Raw genomic sequence first — 23,038 nt, forward strand, 5'->3', positions numbered from 1 at the left:
TCTCAAGGAAGAAGTCTCTGTTTGGTTCTGGCATGTCTTCATCAGCTTCCCAGCACTTGCTTATCTCCCCTTTAAACTAAGAGATAGAGCAGATTTCCAGGAGGCAATATATTGAAACATTTTGATTTACTGTACTTACTTTGTATCATTACCTTTTATTTACAGTGAATATCAGTTTTCCCATTTACAGAACCAATATAAAATTTTTTCTTTAAATAAAAGTATTAAACAAAAAGTGAATTGATTTAAAGAAAAATATTAAGTAAACAATAACAAAGATGGTACACACAGATCATTAAAAAAATATATATATATATATATATACACACACACACACACATGACCAAAGCCTGAGAAATGTAACTCTCCCAAGAATTCTACAAAGTGGAAATTCACTTGCAGAGAGATTTCCTGGTTTGCCCGAGGACACACAGCAAAGCTGTGGGCACTGAGCTTGGGTCTGATGCTCTGCTCAGGACTGAGGAGACTTATGGCCCAGAACACACAGCATCATATGGCAGGAGGTGGGAAGTGGGATGGCCCGGTAATTAAGCTATTCCATGGTAAGGATCCAAGACTCAGACAACCTCAGGAAAAGGGAGTTTATTTTGGACATAGAAGAAACAGGAATCCTGAGTGAAATGCAGTAACCCCCTGGAGAGCAGGAGTATTAGTAATAGGAGCCCAGGCCCCTCTGCTAACTCCTCTCTAGCCTTTTGGGGCTCTTCTCCACATGCACCTGCTCCTTGGGGCCACCCTCCCGCCCTGTGTTCAAATGCCCAAGAATGAGAGAAACCTGATTGGCCAGCTCAGGCCCAGCCTCCCTGATTGGACAGAGCTTCTGTTCTAAGCCATCTCATAGGCTGCTGATGAACCTATGGGTGGGCTTGTGTCAGGTGCCCAATCAGCTGCAAGCATGGCCTATAAGTGCAGGCACTGTGTTTTCACACCTTGGGGTTAGCTGGGACCTGCTGGGGTCCCTGCCTTCCAAAGAACTCCAGTCAAGAAGGGAGGTTGTGATAGGCATCACAGGTGTGATCAGTGCCAGGGACAGAGGGAAGAGAAGTGGATGGGTGGTGGGGAGCACCGAGAAGGAAGGGGCTAGCTGTGTGTGGCGGGGGAGTCTGCCACGTGAGGGGATGAGCCTCTCGCTGAAGCAGGCATGCTGGAATATAATGGGCCTGGATCGCAACCTCTCCAAGTCTTGACCTCAGAAATGTCAAGGCGCCAGGGGTGCTCCTGTGAGATGGATGGTACCCCCTGCATGAAGGCAGCTGGGCGCAGGGAGCCCAGGCAAGGTGATGCCAGATAGTTCATCAATTCACCCAGGGAATATGATGGAGTGCCAAGTGCACTGTGCCAAGTGTAGTGAGTGGAGCTGCCATCTGGAGGCGGTGTGCCAGCCCCTGAGCTGCAGAAAAGACCAGTGGAGGGTGGAGCAGGAGGGGCCCAAGGGAGGGCTCCCTGTGACAGCATCAGGACCTGCCACTAGGAGGGGTTTACTTTCCAGCCGCATGCTACTGTGAAGCCATTGTGGAAAGATCCAGCCGGTGTCCAATTTGCTGGGGCATTTGTGTCCATACTTGGGCCACAGCGTTAAGGATGCTGTAGCCAAGCATTCAAAGGTCACAAGAGATCCCAAAGGGGAAGTGACAGGGCCACTTTGTCCAGCCACCCTGAGAGCCTGTCCCTCCAGCACCAAATCTCAAAGTTTGGGCACATTGAAGGAGGTGGTGTTTCCCTCCCAGGGAAGCAGAACTGACACTTGCAGGATAAAGGGAGCTTGTCACCTAGATGAGGGAGGAGAGGGCACCCCAGGCACAGGGAAGAGCATGTGTAAAGGTGTGGGGGAATGAGGGAGCTCCGAGTGGCTCAGTAGGACTCTTGGGAGGCTACCAGAAGGGAATGTCCCAACACGATGCTGGAGGGGCAAGGGGAGGGCCAAGAAGTGGTGCTGAGGGCAGTGGGAGCCAAGGCAGGGTTTTAAACCCGGAGTAGCATAGCCCTATTTGCGTTCTGGAAAGAGCACTCTGGTTGTCGTGTGGTGGGTGGGTGTGAGGGGGTGTGACTGGGGCAGGAAGCCCTGTGAGGAGCCCAGGGTGAAGGCCCGTGGAGAACCACGAATTCTCCCTGAAGAGTAGCTGCAGGGCTGGAGAGGAGGGACGCTTCAGAGGCAAAACCCGCAGGACTCCACGATTGATGAGGGAGTGGGGAGTCAAAGTGCCTCTCCCTGCAAAGTTCTTGGCTTGGGCCGTAGGACCAGGGAGCAGCAAATGAGGTGTGGAAGTGAACAGCCGAGTGTGCAGGGCTGGGTGAGGGCCCTCTGGCCAGAGATGACCGGGGGCAACTGGACACCGCGTATCAGCAGTGGACAAGCCTCACAGACAGAGAGTCCTCAGCTGGGCTTGGTGCAGCAGCGGAAGGCCACCTGCCTCCCCGCCCTGGCCGTCTGTCTACACTGCGTGAGCCGGGTCCTGATCCTGGAGCTCTTGGAGGGACAGGTAGACATCGGTGTTCAGGGTCAGGCAGGAGATGGGGGCCCGGACTTGGCCTTGCCCAGGAGAGCTGGCCCAGGGGAAGCCGGCCCCCTCCCTCGGGCTGGGGACAGACACCTCCACTCCTGCTTCTCCCAGCGCAGGCTCCGGGGGTGACTGCAAATCCACCAGGTCAGGGGCTTCCAGGGTGGGAGGCCCCAGGGGCTGGGGGGCCCAGTCTCCAGGGACTCCCTCCTGCGGGGCAGAGGGCAGCCTCTCTTCACCAGCCCCAATGCCCCCCAGGGCAGTGTTCGGGGGGCCTGGGCCACCGAGGAGACTGGGGGAGAAGAGCAGCAGGTCGTCCCCAGGGGGGAAGGTGCAGTAGGCATCCTCTTCCCCTGGCGGAGGTGGCAAGGGTGGGAGAAGAGCCCCCTCCGGCACCCCGGGCCCACCCTCATCGGGCTCCTCCATGAAGGGGTCGTAGGCAAAGTACACCTGACAGGCCTCAATCTCCAGGGCGTTTGGGAGGTGGAAGAAGAAGTAGCCCTGGTTGGTGAAGCAGCTGGTCACCGAGTGGCCGCTGGTCTCGGTTGAGGATGACGAGCCCTTGTCCTGCTGCTGCAGAAGGAGCAGCTGCGTGGCCTTGGAGTCCCTGTCCAGCACCTCCAGTGGGGAGATCTCGGGCAGTGGGCCGCTGGGGCTGAAGGAGGATGAGGGGAAGGGCGAGGAGAGCCACTTCTGCCAGGAGAAAGAGCAGCGGGAGGGTGAGTGGCCACCTCTTCCAGACTCAGCAACATCCCCTAACTTGTCCTCCTTCAGCAGTCCGCTCAGGGCTGCCCCCTCCGGGAAGCCCTCCTTGACTGTAGCCCCCACCTCCCAAACACACACACACACACACACACAAACCCTGCCCACTGGTTTGGGGAACCCTCTGCATCAGCCCAAGGGGTGTGGCTGTTTCCCAGGCCCAGCACAGGCCTTCCTGGCTCGCTGTAGGTGCCCAGGGGATGTCTTGGTTCAATGTGTGACTGTTTATCAAGCAGCTCCTGTGAGCCTGGTGCCGCTCTCGGTCCCGGGAACATAGCAATTGGTAGAATCCTCAGAGTGTCTGGTGGGGACCAGTGAGAGTGTGTGAACCAACCAACCACTGCTGAAGCAGAAAGGGTCCCGAGAGCACATCACAGTCACCATACAGCTGCCCAGAGAGGGCCTGTGCCCGGGCCCTGATCACACAGCCAGCAGGTGGAAGAGCTGGGTCCCAGGTTCCCCACTCACACTGCCATGGAACCATCTCCAGTGGGGAGCTAATTGTCCCCCAGTTGACCACTCCCTCCTGGTGCCCTGCAGCCCTCCACCCCCCATGCACAGAGAGAGGAAAGCACCCATCAGAGCACTTCTCAGTTGCTCTGGAGTCCACAGAGCCCTGGCAAGGAACAGGGAGACCTGGGTTCCAGCCCTGGCGCTGGCACTCTCTAGCTGTGTGACCCTGGGCAGGTCACTGCACCTCTCTGAGCCTCAATTCCACATTTAGCTGCCTCTTTCCTGACTTCCTCACTATGGGCCAGCAGAGAGATGTTAAAGAAGAAAATGAAGGTGGAAACACCTGGCACAGGTAAAATGCACACTACCCAGCAGAAGTGTAGGGGAGTGTTCACCCCTCAGGTCAGGGTGATGGGGCCTCAAGAGGGTGCCCTTGAGAACCCCCAACAGCCTTCTGTCCTGGGAGCCCTCTGCAGCTGGACTGTGGTCCCCCCAGCACAGGGACCAGGCCTGATGGGACCAGGCCCCCTGCACTCTTGTGCCCAGCACAGGGCCTAGGGGCCCAGTTGATGTTCTGCAGATGAATTAATGGACCAGAAGAGAAACATCCTGGTTCTCCGTTCCCGGAGTGAGTTCCCGGGGCTGAGCCACTCGACAAAATATACACCCTCCCCCAAACCAGGAGTTCATGTTACAGGAGAAAAGGCCGAGAGAGAGGGAGAGCGAGGGCAAGCTAAGGATGGCAAAGAGGGATAGCAGGCTAGGGAGGCAGGGAAAGAGCCGGGTCAGGTGTGGCTCCAACGCTAGAAGCAGCAGCAGAGGGCAGGACCAGGCAGCAGTGCTGAGCAGGGGCCAGAAGAAAAAGAGGGCAGGCCTGGGGCCAGCACTGGTGTGCTGGGCCTCGCTGGGCCGCCCTCAGAGGTGTGTGTGGTCAGGCACTTCCTGGGCCTAGGCCTCCATCCACAATGCCCTGAAGCGCAGATGGGTGGGGGGCACAGGAAGAAACTCATCCCCCTTCATATACACTGGCACACGCATTCCCAGGTCCCACAGGCAGGGCAGTGGGCCTTGCAGTCTTGGAGCCGGGGGTTCTGGGGCAGAGAGAGAGAGAGCAGCTGGCCTGTCACCCACATGCAGAGGAGAGGGTGGGGTCCCTCTTGGCCAGCCCCCAGTCACATCATGCATCCCCAGGGCCTCCTCAGGATACCCCCTCCACACAGCAGGCCTGGGCCAGGCATCTAGACCTGGGGATGACCTCGTGGGAAGATGGAGTGGCTTGCAACTCTCTAGAAAGGACCCCAGTCCCACCTCAAAATGTCCTAAGCCCATAGAATGAGAAGGACTTCAAGGCAGAAGAGGTCTGAGGATGCATCTAGTCCTGCCTCCAGCCGGTTCCAATGTAGGAATCCCTTCTGCCATGTGGCTGACACATAGTCAGCCAAGGCTGACTTGAATACCTCTGTTGATGGGGAGCTCACTACATTTAGGGCTGAAGGAGGAATTTTAAGGAGATACATTCCCCCTCATCAAGAGTGCTGTAGGTAAGCTACCCCCAGTCATGGGAGTTTTCCGAAGAATTCCAGAAGGGGCTCTGATCAGCCCTGATAGAGAACACCAAAGCCAGCTCCTGACAGCTCTGGTCCAGCATGGCTTTCCAGCCCCTCAACATTCCTCCTGACTTCTCTCCGCCCCCACCTCACCCCCCCTCCACCAACACCAATCCAGGGAGCCTAGAGCGGGGGTGGGGTGGTAGAAGCAGCCCACCACATCCCCCTACCCCCTTGAAACTTCCTTCCTGAAGCATGTGTGGGCTGAGGGAGGGGAGACGACTAAACTTTAAATGGCGCTGAGTGTTCTGACATGTGGGTGTGCACTTTTAAAATGAATCTGTGTTTTGTAACTAGAAATGCCTAGAGGCCTTGCTTACGTCTGTGATAAGTCACGGAGCCTGGCCAGGGAGTTTTTGCAAGAGCAGGGAAAGCACTAGCCCCACGGGGCAGGTCTGCACAGGGAGCGGGGTGGAGAGAACTTGCACCTGGCAAATCCTGCTCCATCAACAGCCTGGTGCCAGTAATTCTGGCTAGAGCTTCGTGAGCACTTGCTGTGTGCCAGGCAATGTCCTTGGGACCGTACACATAGTAACATTATCCCCCCACCACCCACCATTTTACAGGTGAGGACATTGAGACACCGAGAGGTTCTATAACTTGCCCAAGGCCACACAGCCAGGAAGTGGTGGAGCCGGGGTTAGAGCCCAGGCATTCTGGCTTAGATGGGAGCTGCCATTCAGCCTGAGAACACTGGGGAAAGGGGCCCGTGTCCATCCGCGAGGCAGCTCACTTTACATTTCTTCTTCCACAAAGGGCAAAAACCCGCTGTTCCTGCACCTCCTCCCCGTCCATTCCACACCACTGCCCACCCTCCGGCCAGCCCGTGCCAACTGCCTACTCTATCCTCCACCTCCAGACTCCTACCTGGAAATCTCCTCCATGCTCGGAGCTCAGCTGGGAAAAGAACTCCGAGGGGTCTGGGATGTGACACTTCAGAACCTTCTTCAGCCTGGACAGGGGAGAGGAAGGGAGGGAAGGAGGGTGAGAAGGGAAGGGGACCACAGTGTCCTGCCATCAGCCCTGCAGCTCTGAGGGCAGGGCGCCGAGCTGTTCATTTATTTTGTCGGTATTGATCGTGTGCCCAGTAAGGGAGGGTACTGTGCTGGGCACTGGGGACACAAGAATAGCCAACAGAGAAGGTCCCTGCTCTTAAGGAACTGACATTCTAATGGGGAGCCAGACAGTGAAGCAAGTGTGCAAGTTTACCATTCATTGTAATGAGGAGACAGAGGGCAGAATACCATGCAAGAGAAGGATGTGAGGGTGGGGGACCATGCAAGCCAGAGCGGTAGGGGACAAAGAGGAAAGGGCTCTGATCAGCCCTAACAGAGCAGAGTGAACCAAGAGGAGGGAGGTAGGAGAGACACCAGATGGTGAGCCACCTAGTCAAGGCTGCCATGGACGGTGGTTCAAGCTGTGCACTGCCCAAGGGCACCTGGGGTTTTTTGGGGGGTGGGGGGGGGGGCGGTGGTGAATGGAGGCTGAATTCCAGCCCATGCTCTGCTTGCCAAGCTGAGTGCCCCAGTATCTGTGTGCATCTGCCTCAAGTTGTATGCCACAGCCTCAAGACCCCCAGAAAACCTGGCTGCCACCCAGAGGTCCATGCTCGGGTCCCGAACTCCTTTCTGGTCTCTGGCCACACCCACCTCCCTGCATTTTCAGTTCCTGGAATGCTCCTGCCTTGTTCCCACCCAGGATCTTTGGACAAGCTATTTCCTCCTCCTGAGATGTGCTCCCCGACCCTTCCCTGACTGGTTCACTTCTCCTCCAGATTTCAGTGGAATCAATCATTACTTCCTCAGGGAAGCACCCCCCCGACCCCCGGCCACCCCTTAGCTGAGGTTCCTTTCCCTGTTGCCTGCTTCCAGTACATATGGTACCTTCCTTCCTTCACCAGCCTAATCACGTGTGTCGTTATAAACGTGCATGATTAAGATGTATCTGCCTTCCCCCATGGGACTGTGGGTCCATGAAGATGGGACGACATGCCTGTGGTTGCCCTTGCGTTCCCAGCAGTCAGCACCGTACCCAGCCCAGAGCTAGGACTCAGTAAATAAAGGAATAAACAAATGAATGCCCAGACACATGAGGACCCCCCAACACACAGGCAGCTGGCAAGTGCACACACACGTACTCAAGTCCTGGGAATGATGCTCTGGGCAGGGCTCCCGTGGGGCTCTCCCCGCCCCACTCCCCTCGGGCTGGTTCCATGCGCTTCCATCTTTGGCAGAAAGGCCAGGTGTTGGGCAGGGAGGGCTCTTGGGAGGGCAGAGGGAGCACTGGAGAGTGAGAGCAGGGGGCTCAGCCCAGAACCTGACCTGGCGGGGAGGGGGTCGTGTCAGACAGGAGCATGAAGGACAGGGAGGGGAGCGCTCTTACCACAGCCTGTTGTACCGAAAGCTGATCAGAAAGTAAACCAAGAGGGCAAAACCAAAAGCGCAGCTGAGGCCCAACACGATGTGGCCCAACCAAGGAAGGGTCGGGGTCTTCTTCCTGGTTGCTGCCCAGGGTGGGAGGAAGAGAAGGGGAGGGGTTAGAGAAGTGCCCCCACCCACCCTGGCTCAATCCAGCATCCCCCACCCATGACCTGGTGCTGAGGGACAGGCCGACCTCTGACCCAAGGCCTTTACAGGGTCCCAGCTGGTCCAGCAGTCCTGCTGTGTGCCCAGCCGACGTGGGGCATCGCGGCCGACATGCTTCGTCACAGCATCCCTGCCTCGTTACCATGGTACCCACTTTACAGATGAGGAAACAGGCTAACAGGTGAAAACAGCCCACCCCTGACCTCGGCAGAAACCAAGAGTTTGAAGTTTCAGGGTGGAGAGAGTGGAAGGCGCCTCGCTGGCCTCCCCACTAACTCACAAGGCCAATGGCAAGTCCCACCCCCTCACTGATCCCCTGTTCCCATCTGTAAAACACGCCCATGTTGCCCACCCTGTGGGTCACATCAAGTGAGCTAATGATGGCCAAAGGGCTCCATACCTACACCCCAAGCCTCCCGCACCAGCCACTGCCTCCTGCCGGAGCTGCATCCCCACCCCAGCTCCCCATCAGTACCTGCAGGCTTTGTCCTGAAGGCCAGGGGCTGGCTCCAGGGGCTCCAAGCCTCGTGGTGGCCTAGCTGGGGCCTGGCCCGCACCTGAAGCTCATACAGCGTGTCTGCAGCCAGCATCTCCAGGGAGATCCATTGTTGGTTCTGCCTGAGGGTCAGCGGCAGGGTGTCCTGGGGCAGAAACAGGGCTGTCAGACCAGAGGGGTCCCCACTGCCCACCTCACCTCCCGTGGCAGGGCTGGCTGAGACGCCGAGCAGAACAACACCTTCCTTTATTCCCTTCAGCCACCTGCCCTCCACTGTCCCCTCATCCTACAGAAAGGCTCCCTGACTACCCAGTTGCTGGGGCCCAAAACTCCAGGGTCATCCTAAACGCCTCCCACATCCAAAGCCATCTGCCAATCAGCTGGTTCCACGTCCAGAACCTGGTTCCACCTCTGGAAACTATTTCTGCACCCTTCCGCCTTCTCTCCACTCCTTCCTCCTCCAGGTCTGAGCTCCCACCACCTCTGGGCACCATACAAGGTCCCCCTGCTTCCCCTCCCCCCAACCCCGTGCTCTGCTATAGTCTATTCTCCACTCGACCAGAAAGAGGGATTTCCCAAACACTTCTCCCACCTCTGCATCACCCTTTTTGCTTTTCTTCCGGTGCCCTAGACACACAGGCCATGTCTTGCCTTTGCAATGGCTCTTTCTTCTGCTTGGAAGACCCTCCCCAGATCCTCAAAAGGTCAGCTCCTGCTTGAACCCCAGATCTCAGAAAGGCCTTCCCTGGTCACCTGAGTCTGAAGTAGCCTGGCCCAGCCCTTCTCAACTGCGTTATCACATTTAATTTTCATGACAGTATGTATCAACATCCCATAGTCTCCTGTTTCTGGGCACCGGCTGTCTGCCCCCATCCCCCATGTGAGTTTCCTGAGAGCAGGCAGCTCATCAGGCCCGCCCTCCACTCTCTCCCCGCATCTAGCACGAAGTAGGTACTCAGTGAATGTTTGTTGAGTGAGTGAGTGAGTGAGTGAGAGAATAAAGGAATGGATAAGTGAATGAGTAAGCAACCAACCCCTGTGGACTTATTTTTTTATAGTTTGTTTTTTTTTTTTGGCAGCACCCCTTGGCATGTGGGACCTTATTTCCTGGACCAGGGATCAAACCCACGCCCCCTACAGGGGAAGGGCAGAGTCTTAACCACTGGACCGTCAGGAAGTCCCAGCTCCCGTGGACTTGGACCACACTGGATTTGAAGAGGGAAGGGTGGTTGCCCAGGGCCTCTGAAATCTCCAGAGAGGGCAGTCGCCTGCCTCTTGGCTTTGTAAATCTTGACTGGAATCCACCACCAGCTGGACCCCTGGGGTGTCAGGGGACACACGGAGGGAGGGGGAAGCGGGGCAGGCAGTACAGAGGAGCGGCAGCGGCTGCTTAGGGGCTTCTGTGGCTTTGCTGAGATGAAGGACAGCCAGGGTGACGAGGACAGGAAGGAATCAGGGCAGGTCGGGGTGGAGCTAGGTACTCACCTCCCAGCTGCAGCCCGGGGACCTTGTCCGGACCTCAAACTCCACACTGCTCTGAATGTAGTGGGAGAACTGGGAGACATTCCAGGTTATGTTGCATCTGTGGGTCCCCATGTGGACGACTTGGAGGGAGTGGGGGGACATCAGACGAACTGGAGACGGGAAGAGATAAAAGGGGAGAGAAAAAGCTTGGGGGACACCGGAGGCTGATGCTGAGATGAGAAAGCCGTGCCGGGCTCCCACCTCCACCTTTGCACGTGCTGCTCCTCCCTCCCTGCGTTCCCTTTCCCCGGAGACTGGCAGGTCCCTGCTCAAATATCACATATTCAGAGAAGCCTTCCCCAACCACCAACCACTCTCTGTCCCCCTCACCTGTTTCATTTCTCTTCCTAGCACTTATCAACACCCAACATATTAAATATCTACTTCTGGTCCTTTATTCATTTTCTGTCTCCCCCACCAGACTCTGAGCTCGTTGAGGGCAATGACTTGATTCTTTCGGGTATCCTTGGTGCCTGGAACATTACCTGGCACGTGGTAGGCCCTTGATTAAATACCTGCTGAATGAATGAATCAAGGCAGCCTCTCTCTGCACTCAGAATTGATCAGAGAGTTTTACCTGGATCATCTCATTTATTTTACTTAATTCTATTTCATCAACCTTATATGATTGTAAGATTGTATGATTCTGAAGTTCAATTGTTCTAAATTTTTATACATCTGAGACTCTGTAGAACCACACAAATAATAATAAGCAAATGTTTATTGAGCACGTGCTAAGCAGTTTCTGTGTCTTGGCTTATAGACTACTTACAGCAACCATGGGCAGTGGGTAATTGGTTATCCCCACTTTACAGATGAGGAAACTGAGGCTCAGACATGTTAAATGATCTGCCAGTCAGATTGCACTCGATTAAGGCAGGGCTGCATTTAGAACCCTGGGTCTCACCCTCTGCCCCCATCTCTTCCCTAGAGATGACCTCCAAGTTCGGGAAGGGAGGGGGGTGAAGCCTGGGGGTGGGGCAGGGCACTCAGTCGTTCAACAAACCTGCCCAGAGCACTGCCCAGATCGAGCCTGATGCTGAGTATTCAGAATGGAGACATAGGGATGGCAGAGGCTCTACCCTCAGGGAAGTTCACAGCCCAATGAGGGAGACAGACCCATAATCAGGCAGCAAAGACCCAGGACATAAACACCCTGAAAGAGGTGGGGGAGTCTGGGAAGGACTCCTGGAGGAGGTGACCCTTCACTGAGCCTTGAAGGGTGAGTGGGAATTTTCCGGGTGGGAAGAGCCTTCCAAGCAGTGGGGCCAGCGCGTGCAAGGACTCAGAGGCATGGATGGGCAAGTTGAATCTGGAGAACTGGGCTTTGGTGTGGCAGGAATATAGGCCATGAGAGGAGGCATGCTGGAGAGGGAAGCCAGGCCAAGTGGCCTTGAATGCCAGGGTAGGGACCCGGGACTTCATCCCAAGTTCAGCGGGCAGTGGGTTGGTCAGATGTGGGCATGGAAGCTGATGGGGAGAGACTGGAGCAGGGTGATCCCAGAGGGGGAGACAGGGAGGGAAGTGCCCACCCCTCCAACCCCCTCCCAGCCCCACCCTGGAGTCCTCTCTCACTGTTGTCAAAGGGCTTGAAATTCTGGGTCATCATCCTCCTCCACCTCTCCCCTTCGCGGCACATCACGGTCAAGTTGATGACGTCAACTATGGTCAGTTTCTGAGACTGCAAGGGAAGGAGGCCAGGGATGTAGCTGCCGGCAGCTGGTGCGGGGAGGGGGAGGCTGCTGGGATGAGGACGGGGGAGGACAGGAGGGGAGACCACGACCGCGACAAGCTGGACCCCCTCCCTGGGCCCCTCCGTCTAAGGCAGGGCCCAGCAAGCTTTCTGAAAAGGGTCAGTTAGTTAATATTTTTGACTTTGCAGGTCATATGGTCTCTGTCACGGCTATTCAACTTTGCCGTTGTCATATGAAAACAACCATGAAAAAACATGAGAGCGAATGCGCTTGGCTGTGTGCCAATAAAACTTTATTTATAAAAACAGGCAGCAGGCTGGTTTTGGCCCATGGGCCATAGTAATTTGTCAATCCCTGATCCAAGTGAAGTGAGCTGCCTTGGGAGGGAGGGAGTTCCCCGTCACAAGAGGTGTGCAAGCAGGATGAGCCCCCAAGAAGGTGCAGGTCTGGACCTATGCTTGCATTATAGCTTTGAGTGTGAAAGCTTCCTCTCCCCCATCTCTCTCCACCCCCGCACCCTCACTTTTCTGGAAGGAAATGGCTAGGAACCAGCATCTCCTGTGGGCAGGCACTGTTCAGGTACCTTAGGCGCTTCTCTGGCTGATGCTCACAGTTGCCCATCCACACACTGCAGGTGTGAAACCTGAGGCTGGGATTGGTTAAGGGACTTGCCCCAAATCACACAACTGGTCAGCAGGGGAGCCTGGATGCAAACTCAGGCCTCTGCATCCAGAGCCCCACAGAGACTGTAGCCCTGGCCAAGTGAAAGCTTACGGCGGCCTCCTCCCTGTGCGGAGGGCAGCCCTGCAGCCCGGCAGGAGGAGGGTCTGGTGCAGACCCTGTTAGCATCTGCATTCCAGGGTCCGGGGTGGTGTTTTCAGGCCCAGGACCCCGGGCACAGCCCCTCTGACCTGCCGCAGGGCCCACTGTGAACAAACCTTGAACTTGATCATCAGAGTTCCTGGAGCGGAGAACAATTGCTTCGTCTCCACCCCGAGGACCCTGCCCCAGCTGCCTACCAGCTGCTATGGGGGCCAGATTTTCCCAGATAATAATAGTATCATCACATTATTACAGTAAGTCCCCTACATATGAACGAGTTCCGTTCCGAGAGCACGTTTGTAAGTCCAATTTGTTCGTAAGTCCAACAAAGTTAGCTTAGGTACCCAACTAACACAATCGGTTATATACCACTGCTTTTACACTTGCTTCCACCAGGCGTCCCGGGCTTGAAATAAAGACACTGTACTACTGTACTCTATACAGTACTGTACAGTAAAGTGCAAAAAGCACAACCACTTGTAGAGGATGCACGCATGTGACAATGTACGCCAGACACGTGAACTAACTTACACGATTGGACATGCAAACGCACATTCACACCTTTGAAAGTTTGCAGCTTGAAGGTTCGTATGTAGGGGACTTACTGTATTATTATTAATATAATTGTCATTGTTGCAAAGATGCCAATAATACGTTCTGCTGAGTACTGACCCTGTGCCAGGCACTCTACTAAGCACCGCATGAATATTATCTCATTTAATTCTCTCAGTACCCAATGAGACGAGCACAATTGCTATTCTCATCCTACAGCTGAGGACACTGAAGCACAGAGAGGCTGAGGGACTTGCCTAAGGCCACACAGCTAGGTGAGGCAAGGATCTGAAGCCAGACCATCTGCAGAGCTCAAGGGGACAGGCACAGCAATCTGGTTCGAGGGGCTCTGCCTTTATCAGCTACGCTGTGTCATGTGAGCCCGTCTCCACATTCTCCTGCTCCTGGAGAATGTACAGAACCTGATAAGGGTTGGAAAATGTGGTCTGGGCATCCCTGGTGCCCACCGCTGCCAAGAAAGGTTTGCCAGACAATAATCTGATGCACACCCACATGGACACAGCCTCCTGCTCTTTGAGAGGCAGCCTAGTGTAAGGTTGAAAGGCCCAGGCTGGGGGTCTCACAGACCTGGGTTCAATCCCAGCTCTGCCTCTCCCTGGCTATGTGACTTGGGCAGGGACCTCACCTCTCTGAGCCTCAGTTTCCTCATTGATAAGAAGGGGACAGTGCTGGTACCCACGCATAGTCGTAAGGATCCCCTGGCAATCGTGTCAAGTGCATATTCTGTTCTGAGTGGCATTCTAAGCGCTTGATCCTCAGAACAACCCTACCAGGTAAGGATCATTATTATTGCCTTTTACAGAAGGGGTAACTGGGACTCAGAAGATGCTCAGCGTCACCCAGCTGGTATAGGATGGAGCCAGGGATGGAACCCGGACCGTCCAGCTGTGCAATCCACACTGTTAACCCCACCCCACCCTGTACTTGCCCAGACCTCGGGAGGAGTCGGATATGGGGGTTATTATGACTAGTAGGTGCTCTCCCCACTTGATAAGGAACACAGGAGTGTCACAGGCTCCACAAAGCATGGGGGACACAGCAGGAGCAGAGGCAGAGTGGCCGATGCCTCACGTACCTCGGATCCCTCAACCCCCAGGTCAGGCCTCTGTTCTCCTTGGATGCCACCTCCCTCCTTCTGCCTCCTCAGCCCCAGAAGCCTGCTGTGCCGCAGCCCCTGGGCACTGGGCTTGCTGGGCCCCAGCTCCTCCCCTGGAAGGACGCCCCTCTGCACCCACCGGCCCCCTGGCCTCTCCCCTCAGCTACGGCTACTCACATCTGGGGGTCCTAGGATGAGGTTACACGCCCAGGATCCCGGCTTCACTGGGAGCAGCTCACAGGATCCGTTCCACTGCCTTTCAAGACAAAAGAACCCTCTTAGAAGAAAAAGAGGGACCCCCCACCCCCACCCCAGAGCTGGCCCTTGGGAGAGTCCCCATGCAGCGTTGCTGGTCTGTGTCCGGGCTCTATGCCAACCCCCACGTGCCGACCTCCCTTCGTGAGCATCTTTTCCTGCCTCTTCATCCCAGCCAGGCCTCACGGCGGCTAAAGTGATCTAGAAACAAACCAGTTCAGGACACACGGCCTTCCCCGCCTAAAGCCCTCCAAAGTCTCCCCATAGGGTTTAGGGTGAAGATGATTCTTGATGAGGCCTTCAGAGCCCCTTGTAATCACCATCCACCTGGGAGCCAAGGTCAAACCCCAAAGCCACCTCTGCTGGCTGCCACCGGGATGTTTGGATCACGGTGACACTTCACCATCTCCTTCCCAGTCTCCAGTTTCCCCAGCCATTCCCCAGTTCCCTGTCCCCACGGCTGCCCTAGGCATCTGTCAAAATCCCAGGTTACTCAAAAAGTTTGGGGATCCCTCTTCTGCCCCCTTTGCCTCTAACACTGAGTCCAGCCTCGGCATAGCAGGTGAGCAGCCCTATGTCCCCAAACTACCTGGTCTGGCTCATGCCCAGCCCCTCCACTGCAGCCTGGACTGCACGCCCCACTGCCATTCAGGCTCCAGGAGTCTAAATAGCCGACCCCCAAGTTCTTGCAGACTCCTGTGACACCAAGAGTCTGTGGGTCCTATTAGTCCAAGATTCTCAAAGTGCAGAGTTCTTGGGGTCTGAGAGCTAGGATTTCAATAGTCTAAAAGTCAGTGACTATCAGATCTCACATCCCTGAGATTCTGTACATTTGTCTGTCGACCCCACACACACCTTTTATCCGGCTGAGCATGGATGTGGCAGGTCGTGACCTGCAGTCCCCCATCCCGGCTCCAGGCACAGGAGATATTGGCTCTCGAGTTGTAGAAGCACGTGAGCTCGGAAGCATCTGCTGGTAAGATGAGGCGTGCGTGGCTGGCTGCAGGGTGCCCATGGCCCTCTGAGGTTCCCCCGCCACTCCTGCACCTACCAGGTGAGGAAGTAGTCAATCCTGGCAGGCAGAGAAGGGGTTCGTGAATCCCTTTGAGAGAGGACAAAACTGAGCCCCATAGCCTGCAGTGACCCCCAGACAGGTCGAGGCAGGGCAGGGACAAGAAGACGGTGTCTTCCTGCGGCTTGGAGGGGCACGTGGGTGCGGCACGGGCAGGTGGAGGGCTGAGGGAGATGGTCTCTGGTCCCATTGCCCCCCTCCCCCCCGCCTCCTGCCCCAGCGGATGGAGCTTCTGCCAAGAAGCAGGGGTCCTGGAAGAAGTTCTAGAAGGGCCTTGGCCTCCTCCCTGAGGGAAAGCACAGTGGTCCAGATGCCAGGGTCCTCACCGTTCACCGATGTAGATGCCCGAGGGATGGCCAGGGGCAAGAGGAGGACAAGGAAGGACAGACACCAGGACAGAGCAGGAGCCGCCATCACATCCGCGGGTGGGAGCTGGGGAAGGGAGCCCTGGATGGAGGAAGAAGGGGAGAGAACACGAGTGAGCACCCAGCCGCGTCCTCCCCTGCCTAAGAGACAGGCTGGGCCCTGTCCTCTCAAGGTGCACCCCTCTGCTCCCCACATGCCAGCCTCAGGGCCTTTGAATCTGTTGGTCCCTCTATCCCACACATGTTCTTTCCTTCCCTTTTGAGATTCTGGGACCCATGTTTTCATTGCTGAAAGGACTCTCAGAGCAGGCCCAACCCCTTGTTCAAAAGTTGGGGAAACTGAGGCCCAGAAAGAGGAAAGATTTGCTTACGTCCACATAGGGAGGCCAGCTCAGAGCTGGAATTAGAACCCACCTCCTCTCTACCCGGCTGCTCCCTTAACCACACCAAAACTATTTGTCAAGAGGTTCCTCTGTGCTGGGCTCTATTTTAAACTCTTTAACTGCAGCAATAAGAGCATCTACTGGAGATACACTCATTATCCCCATTTTCAGATGAGAAACTGAGGCACAGAGAGGTGAAGCAGATTACCCAAGGTCACACAGCAGATACGAGGCAGCTGTGGAATCTGAGCCAGGGCAGACTGCCTGGAGCCCAATAAACGTGTGCTGACTACCTCACAGCAATACTCGTGGAGGGAGTGGGGTGGGGGGTAGGGACTGAACACCCACCCTGAGTCAGGCACTTCCCGTACACCAGCTTATCTAATCTGCCCAGCAACAGGGGCTGGGTGCGTGCATTGTCCCCTTACACGGATGAGGAGACAAAGGCTCCAAGCCATTAACCCGCCCAAGGTCACATCGCGGAAGAGGCAGAGCTGGGATTCCGTCCCGCGCTCCACCCCAAAGCCCATTCCCTCACATCGTTCTGCCCTGCCCAGACCCTGTCCCAGGCGCTGGCCCCAGAGGTAAGGCCCACAATATCCATCCCCACCCTAGGGAATCAGGGACCGGCAGGGGCATGGCCGACCAGTGGGTATCTGGCCTGGGTGTGGAAAGGAGCCCAGAGAAGTACCCAGGGGCACCTCCTTGCCCGTCCCACTGTCCCTACAGGGCAACGCTCCTGGAGCGGACCTGGTTGCCTCTTTCTTTGGACCCTCCAACCCCCTATAGCAAAGGGCGCAGGGTTGGGACCCCAAAAGGCGCAGAGCCCAGGAAAGGGGCTCCAGCAAGACCCCTGTGCCCCTTACTCATCTATCATGGCCCTGGGGTAGGGGCCCTGTGGATCCCCTGGAGGGTGTCACCTGGGGCCGGACCCTCGCCAGCAGGGCCAGCCAGGACCAGGGCAGGATCTGGCACAGAGCCTCAGGGTGAGAGGAGGTGGGTGGAGGCAAAGGTATGCAAGATCACAGGAAGGTCAGGGCCAAACCACAGCCCCAGCCGAAGCAAGTTGGGCAGGAGAAGTTGCATCAATCTAGAATGAGCTCCCCTCCACCTATAGCCGAAAGGGTGCAGCAGTGACCCCCAAGAGCGCAAAGAGCAAGGAGGATGCAGGCAGCAGGGTGAGGGGGTCTTCTAGCAGTCCCCAAGGCTGCACCCTCCTGCAGAGGAGGAAACTGAGTCTCAGGTAGGTTAAGGAACCTGCTCAAGGTCACAGAGCAAGGAAGAGCCCCAGCCTCAGGGAGGGCAAGTGGGACCTCTGAGTCCCCAGTGCCTTCCATCCTGGATTCTCACGCACACCCACGCACGTGTGCCCTGCCCTTCGTGACTGCAAAGCCGATCACACTTACTGACTCATTAGGTCCCCACCGCAGCCCTGAGAGTGCGTGTTGCCATCCTCATTTGATAGATACCAAGACTGATGCTCAGAGCTGCCCAAGGGATGGGACGCAAACCCAGGTCGTCTGATGTCAAGTTAGAAGAAGAGGACAACAATGGTGATGATGGTGATGATGATGGTGGTAATGGTGATAGTGATGATAATGACTAATACTCAGCCCTCACTCTGCCCGGCACTGTCGTTAGCACTTTGCAGATATTACCTCATTTAAAGTTCACAGCAACCCCATGAGTAGGTACCATTATGACTCCTTCTATCAGATGACGAGACTGAGGTACTCGTAAGCCTCTCGGGGTAAAGCTGGGATTTGAACTCAGTCAGTTGTAGCCTGAGGCTCTGCCAGGGCTGACATCATGGGATGTAGGGTACAGGGGGGCTGGGGGAGGACATGAAGCACAGGCTCGGTAGCCGGAGACACGTCCTACCTGACCTCTGACCTTGATGGGCCCCTTCTCCCCTCGTCCTCTCTGGCCAAACCCCCCACCACAGGGCTCCCTCTTGCTGTTTAAGTCTGAGGGCGTCTCCCCAGCTGGGCGTGGGATGCTGGCTGTGGGGATAGCAGGGGGACCCTTAGGGATGGCTCCACCTCTCAGTTTCTCCAAACACAGTTAAGGGTGGGAGATCTCGGCCCCCAGGAGTGGAGGGAGAGTCTGACCCGCAGGGAGCCGCAGAGATGGAGTGTCCCATCCCCTCCGGTAGCACCTGGAGAGCCTACTGACCTGCCCGGTCACACAGACAAGTAAGGGACAAAGCTGAACTTGAACCCAGGGGTCCGGCCTCCAGCCCAGGGCTCCCAGAAACCTCGCAGCACACCCACTTCATAGCCAGGTCTCAGAGGCGTCCCTCTCTTTTCCCCTCGCCCCACAGCCTCCTAAGGTATCCTTTACACAGGGGCGCCTCGCCGGTGTAGGCCGCATCTCTCCCACCCACATCCCACACCTTCTCTGGGCACCCAGCACATCTGAGACTCAGCTGGCCTTGCCCCTCCCAGGACTCCCACCTCCTTCTCCACCCCTCTGGGTTGGGGGGGCCCAGCACAGGGCCTGGGGAAGCCCCTCATCCCAAAGTAGCCCCCGGCCTCCCATGGGGAGAGCTGGGAGGGAGGGAAAGCCTAGGACCAGGGACCAGCTTTTCCTCACGCCAGAGCCATGAGAGCAGGGCCTGCCTTGTCACTGGGGAATTCTAAGATAAGGTTGGGGGTGAGGGCTGGCAGATGGGAGTTCAGGCAGAAACTTCTGGAGGATCTGAGTCAGAGCTGAAAGTCATCCCCGTGACCTTCACCTCCAGCCCCCTGGCTGGTGGCAGGGGCCAGGAGGGAGCCCCTGGTACCTGGGGACCGGACAGGGGCAGGGTAAGGGCAAGGTGGGACTTTACCTAGCTGGGACATGGGGCTGCGGCGTGCTCTCTCTGCTTCTCTCCACTGCTGGGACTGGAGCCATCTCCCCAAGGCCCAGCTCCGGCTCCCTCGGCCCAGATAGTAGACGGCTGATGGGGCCAGCCGCCAAAGACTAAAACCCCAGGGCCAGCCCACTTCCTGTGCAGAGGATGGAGGGGGCAAGGCCTGGGTTGGGGAGGCGGGGGAGATCTGGCTGGTTAGAAAGCCTGAAACTCCTGTAGCACCAGGGACCGATAAAGATCTCCCTCCTCCGCTGGGGGCGGTGGGGGAATGGGGGGGTCGGGGGGGGCACCGTGCGTATTGTGGCAGGAGGCGCGCGTGTACACCCTCACACACATGCTGTCTCTCACTCTCAGATAGATGCCTTGCTGCATACAAGAGCCCATGGGGGCAAGGCCCCTTCTTTTCCCTCCCACCCCATCTCACAGGCCACCTCAAGCCTCTGACACCTTCATCCGGTCACACACACTAACACCCAGACCTCACACAAACATGTCCCTTTAGGTGTACCCCAGCCATGGGATAAGACACCCCAACTCGCCGAGACTTCCCTTTTCACCCAGCCTTCCAGGAAGCCCCTTACTCAGTTTAGCATTCAGAGGCGACTATTTTGGGAGGCTTTGCAAACAATTTGATGGCTACTTATTGAAAATTCTAGACCCTTCCTCCTCTTCTCAAGTCATGGTTTATAATCCCTTTTCCTCCTCTTTGGGGGGCAGGGATCAGTTCAGGGCTTTTTTTTTTTTTTTTTTTTTTTAATGATGGAAAGTGACAGACCCCTCTTTGGAAAGGTGCATGTCTATCTATGTGCTGTGTCACAGGCCCAGGGACCCCGTGAAGTTCCATCCAGTGTCAGAAGAAGCCGGTCTGCTGTCTCCTGATTTTAAACTCTCTGCCTCCGGGGGTTTTCCTGTGAGCTGCTGTCTCTCTCAGAAAAGGGAATGAGGAGAGCAGGACGGAGAGTAGAAAGAACAGCTCTGCAGAAGTTTCTGTCTGCAGAGAAGTGAGAAAACAGCATTGAAGACCTTGAGTAGAGAATCAGGCTGACTCCCTTCCAAGTGGGAAGCAGGACCCGATTCGAGGCTGCCTGGAAGCTGAGTGACCTGCTTCCCTGTGTTTCAATGTCCACACCTGTAGAATGAGGGGTAACAGTTCCTGCAGGGGTGTCAGGAGGACCAAACAGCAGGAGAGCGTAAAGCACCTCACCTGGTGACCACGCGTAGTAGGCTCGCAATAAGCCCACTTCTCCTCTCCCCTAGAGCAAGGCTTTCTGGCTGCAGGAGAGGGTAATAAACAGAAGCACCACAAAGATGAGAATAATAGCCGAGATTTATTAAGCCTAGAATAGTTCTGGAAGCTCCTCAAGAAATGGGGCATGCTGGTTCTCCCAGGGAGGAAAGCCAGGTAAGGAAGGGGCAGGAAGGCCGTTTTTCGCTGTAGACACTTTTATACCACGTGCATGTATTTCCCGCCCCCAAATTCATGAATTCAGTTAAAACTTTAAAAAATGCATATAAAGAAAAAATCCAAGAAAGACAAATAGACAAATATCATGTGATATCATTTATATGTGGAATCTAAAATATGGTACAAATGAACCTATTGAACCTATTTCTGAAAACAGAAACAGACCCACAGACGTAGAGAACAGACTTGTGGTTGCCAAGGGGGAGGGGGGAGGGGAAGGGATGGAGTGGGAGTTTGGGGTCAGTAGAGGCAAACTATTACATACTGAACGGATAAACAACAAAGTCCTACTGTATAGCACAGGGAACTGTATCCACTATCCCAGGATAAACCATAATGGAACACAATATAAAAAAGAATGTATATGTGTATAACTGAGTCACTTTGCTGTGCAGCAGAAATTAACACAGCGTTGTAAATCAACTATACTTCAATAAAAAAGAAAAAGAAAAATCCATCCCCAGGTGAAGGCAGAAATCACGCGCCCAGCTTGTAACGGTTTTGTCCATGGGGATGGCCTCGGTCTGCCCTGCACGTACTGCCCAAGGCTCCTCGTCCTCCATCCCTCTGTCCCTCTGTCCTTCTCTCCTTCATCCTGTAAACATTTACTGAGCACCCAGGATGCCCAGTGGCCAAGCCAGGCACGGAGGAGCCGGAGGTGACTGACGCCAGCCCTGCTTCTATGAGCAGCACGCAGGCAGGCTGGGGTAGGACCAGGGGAGGCGGCTCTAAGCAGCCACGTGCCCTGGGTGTTGGGGTGCAGCAAGCGTAGCTATGAAGGGGGCAGCCCCCAGACTCAGAATCCTCTAACTCAGGCCCCGGGGGCTCTGCTTTTGCCCAAGGACTCAGGCTAGGACGCCTCAGGTGGAGAGGCAGGTGGTGGGCTATGGAGAGCCGGGAAAAGTTCAACATTGCACACGCTTTGCATCCCCCCCTGAAACCTCACAGCTGTGGAGCATGGGGTGGGGGGCTGCAGCATGGAGACAGCGTGGGAATGTATCGCCTCACCCCGCTGTGCCCCTCCAGCCTGGGCATCAGCTAGACTCTATATGCCAGCCTCCCTTGCAGTTAGAGGCGGCCGTGTGACTGAGTCCGGCCAGTGAGATGTGGGTGCAAGTGATTTAGTTTACTTTCAGGCCTAAAAAAACTCATTTTGGTCCTCTTCGGTGTTCCTCCCTCCATCCCTCCATCCCTCCCCCTCTCCTCCCCTCCCCCTATCCTGCAAGAACCCACTGGAGGGAGTGAAGCCCTGCGGGGCGGGGGGAAGCCACCTGAAGGACAGAACTTCGCCCCCTACTCCCCAGGCAATCCACATCGGACAGTCACATGAGCAAGAAATACACTTTTATTGTGTTGGACCTCTGAGATTTGGAGGCTCTTGTTTCAGCAGTTAGTGGGCTTTACCCTGACTAATAGGGAAAGTGCCCGCAGGTACCTGAGCTGGACGTTAAAGCCAGGTGAGGGGGTTGGGAAGGGCAGGCCAGGGAGAGGGCTCAGGGCTTGGGTGGGGAACAAGCTGACAGAGACAACCAAACGCGTTATTCAGTCCCCACCCCAGTCCCAGCTTCCGCTGTCCCCCCAGCCAGGTCCACGGTAACCCCCTTACTGGCCTCCCGGTTCCCCCTACTGACCCCTCCAGTCTGTTCCCCACTCAGCAGCCAGACCAATCTTTCCCAAGCTCAGATCAGGTCATTTCACCGCACCACTCCCTTTACAACCTTCCAGTAGTTTCCAGTGCATTTAGAATAAAATCCAGACTCTTAATCTTGGCCTCGAAGTCCCAGACGAACTGGCCCTGCGCTCATCTCTGAACTTCCCTCCAGCTCTGGCATGACTGCCGTTCAGCAAGCATGCCAAGCTCCCCAGCTCTACCCACTGTCTACACACTGATACCCACCTAGCTCCTCCCCTGCTCTCTACAGAGCTAGCGCCTTCCTTCCCATTTTACAGGCAAGGAAACTGAGGCTCACGGGTCACCCAACCAGAATGTGGCAGAGCCGGGATTAGAACCAGCCAGGATTAGAATGGAGGACATCAGATTCTTTCTGAGGTGACCTGAAGAGGAATCCAGAAACTTCTCTGATGGCAGGGGACCGACAGAGCCCACTCAGGCCTGCCCAGACCTTTGTCTCCAGAGTTCCGGGGGTTGGACCCAGCCTCCTCCAGCAGGCCCCCTCCCCTCCCAGCACCCAAACCACCAAGCACATGAACCCCTCGTTCCTGTAACTGCCCGCCCAGCACCCTCCACACTGTGTCCTCTTTGTCCCATCGTGAACCAACTTCCTGCACCCTCAGCTTTTGTGGACTAGCCCCGACCCCTGCCCAGAGACCCCACTTTCACAGGAGCCATGGGGCAAGTGCATATGGGCTCTTTTGGCTCCCGTATCCCCTCCTGACCATGACATTTCCACCTGCCCATCACGGGGCTGCCTTTTTTGGGGATCAAGCCAGGCTGCCAGACCCCACGTCCTCCTCAGCCCTGACATCTATCAAAAGCCCCTTCCCCCTCCTCT

The 23,038-nt window shown here is 56.0% G+C and overlaps 1 protein-coding gene across 1 annotated transcript; it reads right to left on the reverse strand.

Annotated features, from left to right (window-relative positions):
• Positions 1-1,363: 1,363 nt before the first annotated feature.
• Positions 1,364-19,114, reverse strand: IL2RB (interleukin 2 receptor subunit beta). The gene is made up of 10 exons (XM_059934837.1): positions 19,037-19,114; positions 15,785-15,905; positions 15,242-15,356; positions 14,309-14,387; positions 11,522-11,627; positions 9,908-10,056; positions 8,402-8,567; positions 7,724-7,844; positions 6,209-6,293; positions 1,364-3,212 (listed from the first exon to the last, which is right to left on the reverse strand). Exons 2-10 carry the CDS (start codon positions 15,870-15,872, stop codon positions 2,454-2,456), a joined length of 1,668 nt encoding a protein of 555 aa, XP_059790820.1. The 5' UTR covers positions 15,873-15,905; positions 19,037-19,114; the 3' UTR covers positions 1,364-2,453.
• Positions 19,115-23,038: the final 3,924 nt, after the last annotated feature.

Source organism: Balaenoptera ricei, chromosome 10 (assembly GCF_028023285.1).
Source record: "Balaenoptera ricei isolate mBalRic1 chromosome 10, mBalRic1.hap2, whole genome shotgun sequence".
In the NCBI taxonomy this organism is placed as follows: domain Eukaryota; kingdom Metazoa; phylum Chordata; class Mammalia; order Artiodactyla; family Balaenopteridae; genus Balaenoptera; species Balaenoptera ricei.